The following is a 15,001-nucleotide window of genomic DNA, read 5'->3' as shown; positions in this document are numbered from 1 at the left end:
TAAATTATCTGTCCAGATTAAGTAAATATTGTAGAGCACTAATATAAACTTGATTTTATTATTAATACGTACGTGTATAAAGAAATTTATTTTAAATATTAGCTTGATTTGATTTTTAACGCTTTCCGTTATAGTTGTTTCCGAGTTTATTATGAAATTATGTTAACTATACACTTCTAAATAGTATAAAGTAATGATTACCTGGTCCTTCACCGTCGTAAACGAAATTTCTGATGTGCAATGTTCTAGCGTCTACAGCATATACGTCTCCACCTAAACCATGATGATAAGACTTCAAAGGGCCTAAATATTTTCCGTAATATTCTGCGGCGCTAGTTACAACTGAAATGAATAAATAAAAATACAATATTATACCCAACGAATGTATTTTAAATAGGATAAAAAAAAAATAAATACGTCTAATTTAAATAAGATTAACACATTATCTAGGGTTTTTAAAATTATAAATCTAATTTATAAGACTTAGTAAGAAATCTTGTATTATTTAATTATAACTTAAGTATGAACTATAATTTTTCACATTCATATTTTGTATTTTTACCTGATGACTTTTAATTACTTGAAACAACTTTAATATCTTTAATAGCCAATAGAGTACTTATAGTCTTAACCTTTTTATTAATTAAAAAATAAAAATATTAGTGTAGTTCTATATAAAACTAATATTTATGTCGTTAAGTTGTTGCGAATGTTATAGTTATTTGTATTATTGTTTGTATTCATAATGACCGTACAAGCGTATAGTGCACGTGGCATTATAATATCTGTCAATGATTATAGTTCAAGGTTTGAATTGCATAAGGTTCACAATTAAAGTGAAAGTGTAAAAATTTAGAAAGGTGAGTTTCAATAATGTTCAACTTAGGAATATAAAAAATTTACTTTAAATGTTGTGGTATTTAAATTTGTAACTCGGATATCTAATAAGACATAACACTCTGCAGCCGGAATTATTTATTTCTTTTGCGTTAGAATCATACGTGAACACAAATACATATTGTTGAAAGCTATAATTAGAAATGAAAAACTAACATACAATTGTATAAGTAAATAAATCATTGTTACTTTTTCGGCATTACAGAATGAAACTTTTCCAAAAACAAATTTTCACATTAAACAGAGATTTATATATATATAAAAACATACTATTTCAGTATAGATAACTTATCATATTAGAGATTTATTGTTTTAGAAATATAGTATACACTATACGTTATACGTATATAAACTTATAACTATAGGTAGTATTAATTTTCGAAATAATTTTAAATAACTATAGTTATTTCTATGATGAGGTAAGGCAAGTTTATTTGTTTAACGATTTTTTACGAGAACAGTCGATTCATATTTCATAATGTTAAATCTAAATTAATCGTGTTTGTTCGGACCTTGGTTATCAAAAAACCTCTTGTCGAAATCAATACATCATTTCGTATTATAACATATTTAATTGTATCAGAACTTTTTTATTTTTATTGCTGAATAGTTAACATATTATTGCGAACGGTCCATTGAAAGAAACTGGTTGCAAGATAATATTATTGTTTCGGGTCAGGTCACACATAAAAAAAAATGATAATTATTACAAGATCATAATCCGCATAAACCGTAGATGGCCCAATAACCTGCATACGTATATCATCGTACATTATTCATGTACAGGTCGTACACATACATATACTTACATACATATAAACACGATGTAGTGTGGATGAACGTGTTTCGCTTTGTTCAGTCGGTAGTCACGATAAACAATTACATCCCACATTTTCAATTAGAGCGGAAGAAAATTTTAATTACCAGTCTGCTATTATGAGTAGTGTAATATAACGGGTTTCAACGAAACCACAACGACGAATTGCGGTAAAAAATAGAGGGATGCATTTATAAGTTACTTTGCTGTTTTCACATAGATTACAATATAATATAGGCACGTGGATGGACGGTATAAACGAGTCGGAGTGCTCTAAAAAGGGCCGCCAGGTATTGTGGGATGAGCGCCAGGAGGGGAGGAAGTCTCTTTTACGATGCATTTGCGTTGGGACTTTTACGTGTCACCTCGTACAGAAACGCTTTTGTAGTCGTCGGCAATTTTAATCATGTCAACCTAGTATATAGAATAGAGAGGAAAATCTGTTGACCTGTAAAGTACCCGATTGACTTTTCTATTACACACAATACACAGCTATATATATATATATATATATTGTATACTGCAGCTCCTTATTTCTAAAGAAACTTCACACTTTTTTTTGCGGATCGTATATGCCTACGTTTGGTTGATCGTATTCAATCCGATTATTTATATATCGAATTGGTCCCTATCATAAGAGTTACCAAAGAAGTACCTAACCGTAGAGATTTTTTTTCCATTTAACTATCAAGATGCCATTTTTATGTACAAGTAAGACGAATTATAATCGCTTTAATTGAAAATCGATAAAGGTCCAAGATATGTTTGCATGAATAATATTGAAAAATGAATAGTTTTACGTACTTTATTTTTATTTTTACTGCCCATTGTTCTATTTATCTATTTATTATTATTGTTATTATTTTTGTTTCATTTTTATTATACCATCAACAATAATAGCATTAAACGACAGTGAATTGCACAAATTATCATAACAATAGGAGTTTGATTTTATATTATATTCTCCATTACATTTAGACGATGCTTGAAATTTCAGTAGAAAGTCGACTCGGGCGCCCGAATAAGGATAGGTACTTTTAGTAAACGACTAAGTCGTGTCTACCCCATATGCACACGATGAATTTTGAACAAAAGCTGTATCGATAAAACTGAAACGGAACGATCCCAAACTTGGGCATCGTTATATTATATCACACATGAAATTCAAAATCGAAATCGAATTTAAATTATTTTTTATTGTGATGGTTATTGCATTTATTCGGTCATAACATTCACAATGCAATTAGTAAATCATTAAATTCTATTGCTGTATGTTTACTGTATAGTTAGTTATTTATATATTATAATGTAATATAAATATTATTGTTGAAAAAAATAGTTTATATTTACACGTATTGCATAATCCAATTTAACTAATTATTAATGTAACATAACAACTTTTATAGAACAGTTTAATATTTGAAGTGAAAAAGAAAAGATTATTTAAAATTGTATGCAATAACAAATTGTAAAACTGGAAGTACATGGTATAATTACTCTAAGTACCTACGCTAACTATATAATTATGTATTTTTGATATTAAATTTAGAACCAACTCAATTAGGACTATTTAGATCACAGAATCCATATTATTTTTTAACGGGCATCGGTTTAAAAAAATATGAAATTTTCAAACGGCAGTAAAACTATGTTTTCATAATGTAGTATAAATTTTAAATTGATATAATTATTAATAAATATTTAATACAATTTACTACTTGGTCATTAATATAAATTAACATTTTTAGAAAAATGAACTGAAGGTATACATTATGGAACCATTTGAAAAGCTAAATTTTTTCAAATTTTTAAAAAGAAGTCGGAGAGAAATAAATATCATAATTATTTCAAAAAATATAGATTAGTGTTAATGTAGTTACTTGTAGAGAAATAAATTAAGAATATATTTTCTGTTATACGAGCATTGATTATTGACTGATAAATTACGTAATAACATGCAAGGAAAATATTGTGATTATTTATGCTTGTGTGGCACTATACCTATCTGTTATTGTGGGTTGTGATTTTGAGTAAAGATTTTATGTTTTTGTGATATAAATGATTATATAATAATAATGTAGATTCGGCCAAAACTCAAAGGTACAAATACGGCCGCGGCATTAAATACTCGATAATCATTTAAAATTATTACTATAACAGTATTATCTCGATATTAGGTTAGGATTATACGCGCAGTGTGCACTTATAAACTTACTATTAGCGTTAAAGAAATATTTAAACAAAGTCTTCTCTTGTTGAAGGTCGTTTGAAACTTTGAACACATTTTAGATGATCGATTCACGCGTGTAATATAATACATATTGTTCTCGTTTTTCTAGCAGCGAATTCAATACGTTGGCTTTTGCAATATGTGTTTTGATAGCTTCGCAATTTGGAATAACGAAAGTTTTTCTATTTCCAATAGGAACGTTGGATACAGTGAATATTTTTGTCGTCGTTCGGTATATGACTGCCAAGGACGACGGTGGTGAACGGGATATTTTACAACGGTTTTTTTTTTTGCTATTAAATGTAGTATCGTAATAATATAGTCCGGTGACAGCAGTCACTCGTATAAGTTTCGAAAGTGCGAGGGCGATTAAATGCAAGAAAAAAACGTTTCTTTCCGATAATGATTTCATTATCGCATATGAACGTGTGTGTGTATGCTATAATTATATTATATGTATACTACAGACAAACCTGTATTATGAAAGGCGTACACGACTGTGACATCGACAAATGTGTCTATAGTTCTATGCAGTCTACATGACTACATGTATTGAATGAAGGTTTCAGATCAGATCAACCCTCCTAATTCCCAACAATAATTTGATTAAGTAATTTTATGTGTCAGAAACTAATAAGCAATCTTCAGCGGCTGAATGATCACGTCACATGTTAAGTTTCATTAGCAACTTGTCGATATTTTTATAAGATACGCAGAAAATTCGAGGAAAAACTTTTTGATAACATATTTATTAAGTACTAAGTAGTTAATTATATCATGGATTGTTCCATAATTCCATATCTCTAATTTATAATAATAACCGATGACAATAATTATATTCACTAATCAAATTAAAAGCAAAAAATTGTTAATGGTTTTCACAAAATAAATTATTATTATCATCTCCACAAAAATTGCAATAAGCTTATGCTTATTTCTATAATTCTATGATACTACACGTTTACACAGACAACGTTATTTGAAACTTATAAGCTAACTAACTGATAAGCGTTTTTGTGTGTGACTGTGTTTTCTTTTTAATTTATTAAAAAAAAAAAAAAAAAAATTAAAGATTATAACAGCAACTATTTTTTTGTCAATTTATTTTATAATTTTGGTTATAAAAATTAATTTTTATCAAATATCAACCAACTCATAAGTATAGGTACTAACTATCCGTTTTATAAATAATAAATTTCAAAAAAACATTTATAAATTATGTGGATTATTTTAAGTGATCGTGGAACTTAAAAGGTGTTAACATCTCGACATCATAATACGAGTCACCACTGTCATTATGAATAAGAAGTGTTGATTATTGATATTAGCTCCTCTCGAATTACAAAATGTAATTTATGATTGAAAAATAATTTTGTCGCGTGACTTTATATGTGTTTGGTAGAGTTCATAAAACTGTTGAAACGTAAATCATATAAAAAAGGACGCATTCCTTCGTTTCAATCACGTGCAATTGATCAATTCGCTAAAAGTTCGAATCCATTTCATTTTTCGAACACATTTGTCATATAATATGTCGTCTACAGTTTATTTTAACTTATTAGTTATTACTTATTTTATTATTAATGTAACAACATGTTTTAGTTCTACCATTGATTAAGTATTACATAAAACAAATGGTTTAATATTTTTATTGTCTACCTAAATGTATAGTTATAAATGAAATTTTAAGCTAGAGATACAGATATTTAGAGAACAATATATATATTTATAACTATACTTATATTTCGATAATTATTATTTATTACAAACTTAAATTAAATACTAAAACACATGGCTTATTTTTATTTATTTATTTAATTTTATTTTACGGAGAACTGTCCAATTTAAACAGAGTAGTATAGGTAATAATAATAACAATAGTAAAGAGAATAAGTAAGAGTAACGTTAACAAGTTTGAAAAAATGGTATAATGAAGTAACTATAAAAAATAAAATTACATAGTAAAATTAATGTTAATTATATTTATGATTTTAAAATAATAAAATGGTTTGATAGAGTTCAATCATAGTATTTAAATATATAATAACACACATTTAACATGTGGTACTGTTAACTTGTTTTTATTAGTATTTACTGTTTATTGTATGTACGAAAATTAAAACATGATATCTATAATATGCAATTATTATTTTATAGTATTTAATGTAATATGTAAAAAACATTTAAAAATTGCGAAAGTTTTTTTAGTAATTATTTAATTAATTGAATTTATGTACGTAGAAAATAAAATAACTGTTTAGTAATTTAAAATTAAAATAGGATTTAATTTAAAAACGAATTTTATTATTTAATTAATCACGAGTATTAACAATCGTATAATAGTTGATTAAACATAATAAGAAATATATGATTTTTAAATAGTCCAATGAGCTAAAAATTAAGACTTTCAATGATTTAAAAACACAAATTTATCATATAATTAATTAATTTTTTTTAAATTTTATTGGTGATTTTTAAAACTGATCTTGATTGGTATGGTACCTATTTATGATAATATGATTTTAACCGATGTTACTCTACTATATTTACTACTATTACTATTGAATTAATAGTATTTGAATAAAATTATTTTAAGTCTTTTAAAATAATTATTTTCTTTTTGTAAACTGTTAAGTTATTTGAATGTGATTAAAAATTATAAATTTTACAATGTTTCTTGTCATGTATTATATCCAGTAGACTTTTTAACCTATAAATTCTTAAAACTTTAAAAAAATTAAAATTATTTTTTATATTCAATTTTTTTTAAATTTTTTGCCTACTTGTCTTATATGAAATTAAGTACAAAATTTCACATAATATGAGTAGTTATTTTAAATAGTATCTAACCAAAATTGTTATCAATTTGAACTATACAAAAAAATAAAATATTCATTACATTATTTTTTAATTTAATTAATAAACATAATTGTAATTGAGTAGAAAATATATAATTAGATTTGTAACTACCACTAGCTATTAAATTACTTTAAAATATATAAAGATATAACTGTAACAACAAAATTGTCAATTTATTGCATATCATATTATTTTAGCCACTATTTGTATTATAGTTACTTGACTTGAATCATTAAAGTTTCCTTTGTGGATGTTTTTATATATTTATTATAAATTATAATGTTATAGACTTTTGGGATTACGCTAAATAACTTTACCTTTATTTTTAACCATAATGGATCTGTTCATAATATTGTGTATACATTGGATTATTTCGGCTAACCAAACGTGAAATAATACCAGAATTTTATCTTCAACGTTTATAAACTAAACATTAGCAAGACTTGTCAAGTTAGTTAAAAGTTTATATTTATACTGCGAATGGATATAAACAGATTTTAATAGAAATAATAGAGCTGATAATTATAACAATATTATACAATTTTAAACGTAATTACATTTTTTATATTGGGATTAGAAAAAAAAATATGAATTTCTTACAAACTCATATCATCCCGTTATTATGAATAATTTTGTATTGACTATTGATTATTTAATTTTACAGTGTTCAGTATATTATGATATTATTATGCCTGCATCAAATCAGTGTGAATTAGAATGGTCTATTTTTTTAAAAAGTAAATTGTGGTTATTGATAACCATCGTGAAACACTAAATAAATTTGTAAACCGGATTTAGACTACGTTAGAAAATTATTATTTTCGACAGATGGAAAGTGTTTATAGTATTTGGTGGTTATTTTAAACAAATCTTGTTATTTTCTTAGTCTTAAGATGTTTGATCAAACTCGCCAATGACTATATTATTATTTTATATTATATGTATACATTATTCAGTACTATATCTAAATGTGGATTTAAATTAATCAATTAATAGAATCGGCAATAAAGTAAAATAATGTTCGATATTGAGAGATGTTGAAAAACAGATATTATCTCTTCGTAAGGTATAAAATACAAAAATCAGAAAATAAATTGTAAATTTTCATAATAAAATTATTATTTCTGCCCAATTAATAATAATTGTAATAGAACTTAGTGTAATTTCTAATGATAAAATCCGTACCAAAAATGTATTCGCCTAAATTATCGACGGTGGGCGATTACGATCTGGGATAACAGCACAACCGAGGCAATAACATTTAATACGGTCTTAAATCCATTTAGGCCATTAAGTGCTACCGTCTTGCGTACTAATGTCGTCGTTACAGTGTTCTCTTCAATCTCTCTCTCTTTCATTAAACTAAATATTTATGTTTTCCGTATTATTATTATTATTATTATTACTATACGTCCGCACACATAGTATAATAATATTATATTGTAATACACGTTCGTGTTCCCAAAGCATAGTAGCTGTTATAAATTTCGCGTAATACGCGCTTGCCTCCGTTATCCAGTGACCGCGGCATTGGCGCGAGGTGTTTGGATTGCTCTCGGTTTGACTAATTTATTTTGGTTTCGGCAAGACGGGTCGTGTTGCGGTCAAAAGCGGTTCAGTGCCGTAGTGTCCGATAGTAATTAATAACTGGGCCGACTGATAAATCATCAGCCAAGCCGCAATTTGCGCGTGAATGCTTCTGGAAAACCGTCCGAAGTTGGCGGCATGAGCCACAGAAAAAAAACAATTAAAAAAAAAAAAAAATAAATAATGCATAAAATATAGTGAATGTGTGTGTGTGTGTATGCATATGATATACATACATACATATATGATAAATACATAGACGTATATACGTAGTCATCATCATTACCAATTTCTTTTCGTTGGAACGTATATTTTCCATCAGTCTATACGGCGGCGACAGTAGAAGTTTTATTTATATATTATGTATAATATTTATTTTACCCTACTTTGTTTTTTATTAGTCCCCAAATCATATTTTATATTTATTTAAATCTTTATATGTACAAGATAACTATTAAATTGTATATTATACATGTACCTATTATACTCATGTGTACATTTATCCACGTATTTATATTATATTATAGGTTGGTACCACGAAAATTGGCCAGCATTTTATTCGAAAAGTCGGAACGCACAATAATATCATTATATTGATTTTGTTATAAGCTTCTTGTACGTAGGTACTAGGTTCTGTAATATCCTTTAATCTTATTACTCGATAATTACATTATATACGTACTGTGATGGTTAAGTGTGGTTATTATATTATTTTAGAAATGTTCATATTATAGTTTGTACCTGCACTTTGCAGACTATGGTAATAAAATTGCTTAGTTTAACAAGCCAATAAAATTTTCTTTATAGTATAGTAAGCATTTAATATTTCAAATCATTTAAAAAAAATTAAAAAACAAATCCACTATGATTTATATTTATTTAAGTTATAATATTAATTCTAAAGTCATACTTTTTAATAACCTTATTAATATATAAGTAGGTATGTTTAATTATCTAATTATTGCATTTGATTAATTATTACCACATAATAATAAATACATAGTAAATGATATTTTTCTTAAGTATATTTTTAAAAACTTTGAAGTATTTTTCATTAAATAACGAATAGGTCAAAATATTACAGTTATTTAATAAGCATTTATAATTAAAATAATAGGTTTGATAAAAGTATAAAATATTAGAGTATTACTTTTTCTTTGAACATAATAAATAATACGATTATCTTAATTTTGCAAAAATTTAAAAATTAAAAACTCTTTTGTAATCATTTTATTTACAAAAACTCCTTTAGGTATATTTCATGTTTTATTATTATGGTTTAAAAAATTTAAATTACTATCTAATTTACATATGTATCATTAGTTTATTTTATTGTTATGTAAATTGTTAGGTATAATTATAAAAAGAAGTAGAATTTAAATTAAATATAATTTTAAAAACATACTAATGTGTACAACTGTATAAAGTAAACAATATAGTGTATTAAAGAAATCGCCTAAGTATATTTTTATTTGCACATGGTAAAGATGGTTAAGAAGTATGCTCGATTTATTTTTACTACAAGTAATATTAATAAATTATATTCATCTTATTAAATAGTGCAAGTATTCTAGGTTAATTAATTCTGTATGGTTATTAAATAAAAAATAAAAATTCAGATTAATATCAATAAATAAATATGTATAGTTTAGAAATAATGAATTACTGAATTTTTGAAAATATTACTTATTTCTTGAAATCTATGAAAAAATACAACTAGTAAAAATTATTTGGTCCACGAATAATAGTATAAAATAATAAGTCTCTAATTTTATATGTTTTTTTGTTACTTATTAAAAATGTTATTTCAATCGATAGTTAAATTGGAAATTGTGTATTGCATTTTTAAACTTTTATGTATCCGTTGTGATACAATATCATCTCAGTTGAAAATAAGAATACAAAATGTTGGTATTATGAACTAGAAATTGTTTTTATAAAATACCTACAATTTTTAATTTAAATTTCACTAATTATTTATATATATATATATAATTATTAACATGCATAGTTACACTTGATAGTACATACTTTTAAATTTGAATGTCTTCATACCAAACGATTAAGTCAAAACTAATTTTTTTCAAGTTTACTCCAAAAAATTTGTTTACTTATGGAAATTAATTTCCGTATGTAAAATAAAACTTTTAACATGTAAATTGTGCATCCATTTTACGTTTTTTTTTTTTGTGAAAGTGTCATTTTAAATTATCTACTTAACAATGAAGAACTAAGTATTGAGGTTTATGTATTATTTAGACATATTTAATTATACGAGTATAATAAAAAATATATTTTGGTACCTATTCTGGTTTTTTCCGAGTTTATCAATGACCTAAATGTATAATTTACGTGAAATTAAACATTTTACTTTTAAATTAATTTGATGATTATAATTAAAGTAAAAATATAATAATATCCATCTATTATTATTTATTATTTAAAATATTTTAGGATAATTATGCTGTATTTTTGTTTTGTTGAAACAATTCGTTATTATTCATTATGAAAATATTTAAGCGCAATACATTTTAGCAGTTAATAATAAAATATTTAGACCACTATTATTTGGCTTCAATAATAATAATTATATGTATAAGACATTAAAATTATATAATTTTGTAATCCAATGAAATAATATTTAAAACCTATAATTATAATAAATCAAAATATTTTTAATTATAAAAACGTGAAAAATAAGAAACATGTTTCATTAAATACAACTAAGTTGATAATATCTGTTGCTACACGTGGTTATTAAAATTAAAAGGTCTATATTATATTATATTATTTTGAATAATTTAAATTTTATATAACGGTATCCCTAGTATATGTTGTTATAAAAATTACACTTAAACGATTTCATAAACGAAATAAATATAATGATGTAATGATTTTTTCGTGTATTTCAAACAATTTACCATGTAAATACACACACTGGACAATGGTAAGCTTATAGTTTTCCAAGTGAATTTGAAACTATGGTCAAGTATTTTTGGCCACATCAAAGGTCTCATAAGGATCCAACTTAGCTGTGAGAATCACTCGTATATACATAGTGTATATATTATGCATGTCGTAGGAGGATGTAGTGGTAGTGAATAAAAGCAACACGATATACGAGGTTCAGTACCTACATAAAGTTTTCGAACACAAAATGAAACCTCTGACGGTGCAGGGTCACACTGGTAGATATATGCGTATTAAGTTATATAGTTTTCACCAGCGTTGCAGCGATCTTCTATTTAATTATACCGTGAATGCAATGCAGTGGCGACAAACGCACCAAAGCAATTAGTTACACTGGTATAACTTGCTGTCTCTCGAAATCTCAACTCCTCCCCAATCATCTTAGGCGTCGCTCGAGTTCGTATCGTCTTAATTTGTCAATATGATAGTGTATTATAGCCATATCGAGCACATAATATACTTCTCATTACTCGTAAATTGTTCGGCTTTTGACATTAATATCATTACAGTTTGTGATTTATGTGAATAGTTATTAATTTATTATTGTGATATAGTTTCATATACGATATTATGCAGTATATTATATTTCGTAATTTACTTATAGTGAAATTTCTCATCTATAGAAATCGAATTCTATTTGTGTTTATGCTTAGTATATGACATATGATGTATATATATATATATATATATAATATATAGTAGATTTTTCTTGTTAAGTTTATGTATCTGGACCCGCTATGATTTTACTATTATTTAATAAAAAATTATCCTAAAAGCGTATTTATGATAATTTATTTTCTAGCCACTCGAGAGAGACACCGTTAGTACCACTTCTGAGTATACAAATGAATGCACTAACGACTGGTCTGAGTCTTCTGTTGCTATATTTTCTTCATTCGTATGTTATCCTCTTGTCCCATGATAGCCATTTTAATTATTGGCTATAGTGTTGTTTAACGCCTGACTAATTCACCAAAACATTATACTCATTTATACATGTAGGAGTTTTAAATGTATATTTTATAATGTGGTAATTTTCACAATGAATTCGACTTCGTATCCGTACCTTACATTTTACAAAGTGGATCGACAAGTTTTTGAGTATATAACATGATATATACCTATTGCCCATACACTATATTATGTATAATAAACACATATTATTCACGCATGTATAATTTGATCAGTTTAATGAAGTTAAACGTAGCTGTAGTATGAGGGAGTGTCACCGCCCCGGCGTGGTATATGTCGGTGATTATACTCTTTGATTAGAATTAGAGTATGGTAGTGCTGACGATGGTAGTTATGGTGAAAGGCAGCAAATGTGGAAAAGTAAAATCATATTTTATTGCCAACTAACTTGAGCAATAATAGTCACGATGACCTCCGTGGTGTTAACAAAAATAAAAACAAATATGCGATTTCAGCGTCAGGAACAATGGGACCGTTAATAATCATCAAATAAGACATGTCCCTATAGGCATAAAGGGTCAACAACGATCAGTTATTTCAAAATGAAGTTTCGCCAGCACTCATATAGTTGAGTACTTTATCAGAACAGTGGAATTGATTAGTATGATGGGAGTAGCTGGTTGACTAAGTATATGTATGAAATTATTAATTGTTTATAGATATTTTAATAATACTTTTTAGTTTTTATATATCTATCGTCTTATATATTATTATTGTATTTTTTAATTGTATTTTTTCATACCGTCATATAATTATTTAAAACGAATGACAGCATAAAATCATTATTAACTTGAATTGGTCTAATCAATATTCTTTATTATGTTAATCGGTATAAAAATGTCGGTTATTAGTCCAACCCTCTGAATTAGTTTTGTCTTGTTGTAGAGAATATTGTAAATTCGTAGAATCTTGTTTAGTTATACCTAAATGCTCTAAACACGGTTGTGGTTTTCTCGTATAAACTATAATAATAATTAGGCCGAACGAATGGGGAAACTATGGGGTTTTGTCTCTATCCGGATGCTGAATTTCAATGAAGAGGTGAAAACCATCCAAGAAAATAAAAACTAAACAAATAAAAAAGAAAAAAAATAATTTTCCTGAGCTGAACACGCGCGTGACTTTATACCGGTAAATCCGTGTCGTCGCCATTGTTATATTTTTCTTTACCATAGGTATTTCGTATATATTATAATAGACAGGAATAGATTGGTGGACAATGTGTTGGCATAACACAATAAGTGAATAATATGTTAAAAGACACCTATCCAACGTATAATTTTCATATGATAGGCAGCATACAATTTTCTAAAATTTCCTGATTTATGTATTTACCAATATAATTAACTATTTACGAACAAAGATAAGACGTTCAAATTAAAGGAAAAACAAATATTGTATGTAATAAATTAAACTTTGTTTCTGAGAATGCGTTCGAGTCATGTGATGTATATTATAATGGTATTATATTGTCAAATCAAATATTAAAAAAACAATTTATAAAAATGTAATATTAATATCTGATGCAGGTTGATAAATGGTTTTTAACAGTTGATACGTTTATAAAGACTAAGTGTGCAAAATATTTATCAAAAATTATGATTTAAAGTATAAAAATATATTAAATGCCTTGTACCATGATTAAAAATAGTTATATACTTATATTTATATGATAATAGAAGGGGAAAAAAAGAAAACACTTTTTGATAAAAGTGTCACAACTTAAACGTGCCTTTTTTTGTAAATTTCTTTAACGTGTTTATTAATTTTATAAATTTAAGTAATTTTCTTTTCAAAAGAAACCTTTTTAATACTTTACAACTATTGTGTTCAAAATATAATACGTTTATTTGAAAAAAACCCCTGTCGGATTTTAAAGAAATTATTATTTACGCATTTACACCTTTAAAATCAATAATATGTATGTTATTTATATTTTATACCTAATATATTAAGTTTGAAGGAACTCGTGTCAAATAATGATAATTAATAGTAATACATCGAACAGAGATTCATCGATCAGGGCACGTCTATAATAGTGGCAAAGACATTATTCAATTATATACTCGTATATATAAATATAAGTATAATATTACTATAACTATCACGAAGTTATATTGTTATCATGTATACAGCCATGTACAATATTATTATAACTAAACTAAGAAAATAATATAAGGTGTGTGAGGTCGAATAACCTCGGATAATAACGAGACTTACCGGACGTCAGACAGAGCAATGCGGCGAGCATCTGCAGCCCTAGATAATGATTATGATGGTTACGATGATGGCGATGACGGCCCACAGTAGACATTACGTCGGAGCAACGCATCGTGCTGCCTTGCGTGCGCGTTTTAACAGGTGAACGTGTGCGACACGAGTGAGCACCAAAACTCGAAGTCGCGCCGTCGTCTCGGGAGCCAGTCAGCCGCGGTGGTTGTGGAAAAGACACGACGTCGACGGCCCCATTGGACGACCGGCGTGCCCGGTTGTCGTGCTGTCTTCGAGTTTCCCCACCAAAGACGGCGGTGGCAGCGATGTTTGCAGCAGCAGAAGTCGAGGAGCGTTGGTATATTTAATGATGTGGCCCGTGGATTGTCGCGTCGGAATAATACCTACCACCCATGATTGGCATCAATAATATTTATGTATCCATAAGGGCAAATATC

General features: G+C 26.8%; 1 protein-coding gene across 1 annotated transcript in view; it reads right to left on the bottom strand.

Moving 5' to 3' along the window:
• LOC113553163 (protein Skeletor, isoforms B/C) overlaps window positions 1-14,732 on the bottom strand; it is a 32,021-nt gene extending 17,289 nt beyond the window's left edge. The window contains exons 1-2 of the mRNA XM_026956340.1: window positions 14,553-14,732; window positions 202-342 (exon numbers count right to left, since the gene is read on the bottom strand). Coding sequence (XP_026812141.1) covers window positions 202-342; window positions 14,553-14,664 — 253 coding nt within the window. The 5' untranslated portion in view covers window positions 14,665-14,732. The remainder of the gene's footprint in view (window positions 1-201; window positions 343-14,552) is intronic.
• Window positions 14,733-15,001: the final 269 nt, after the last annotated feature.

This window comes from Rhopalosiphum maidis, chromosome 2, assembly GCF_003676215.2.
Source record: "Rhopalosiphum maidis isolate BTI-1 chromosome 2, ASM367621v3, whole genome shotgun sequence".
NCBI lineage: Eukaryota > Metazoa > Arthropoda > Insecta > Hemiptera > Aphididae > Rhopalosiphum > Rhopalosiphum maidis.
The sequence above is the reverse complement of the archived record's forward strand: the minus strand, read 5'-3'. Positions and strand labels throughout refer to the sequence as shown.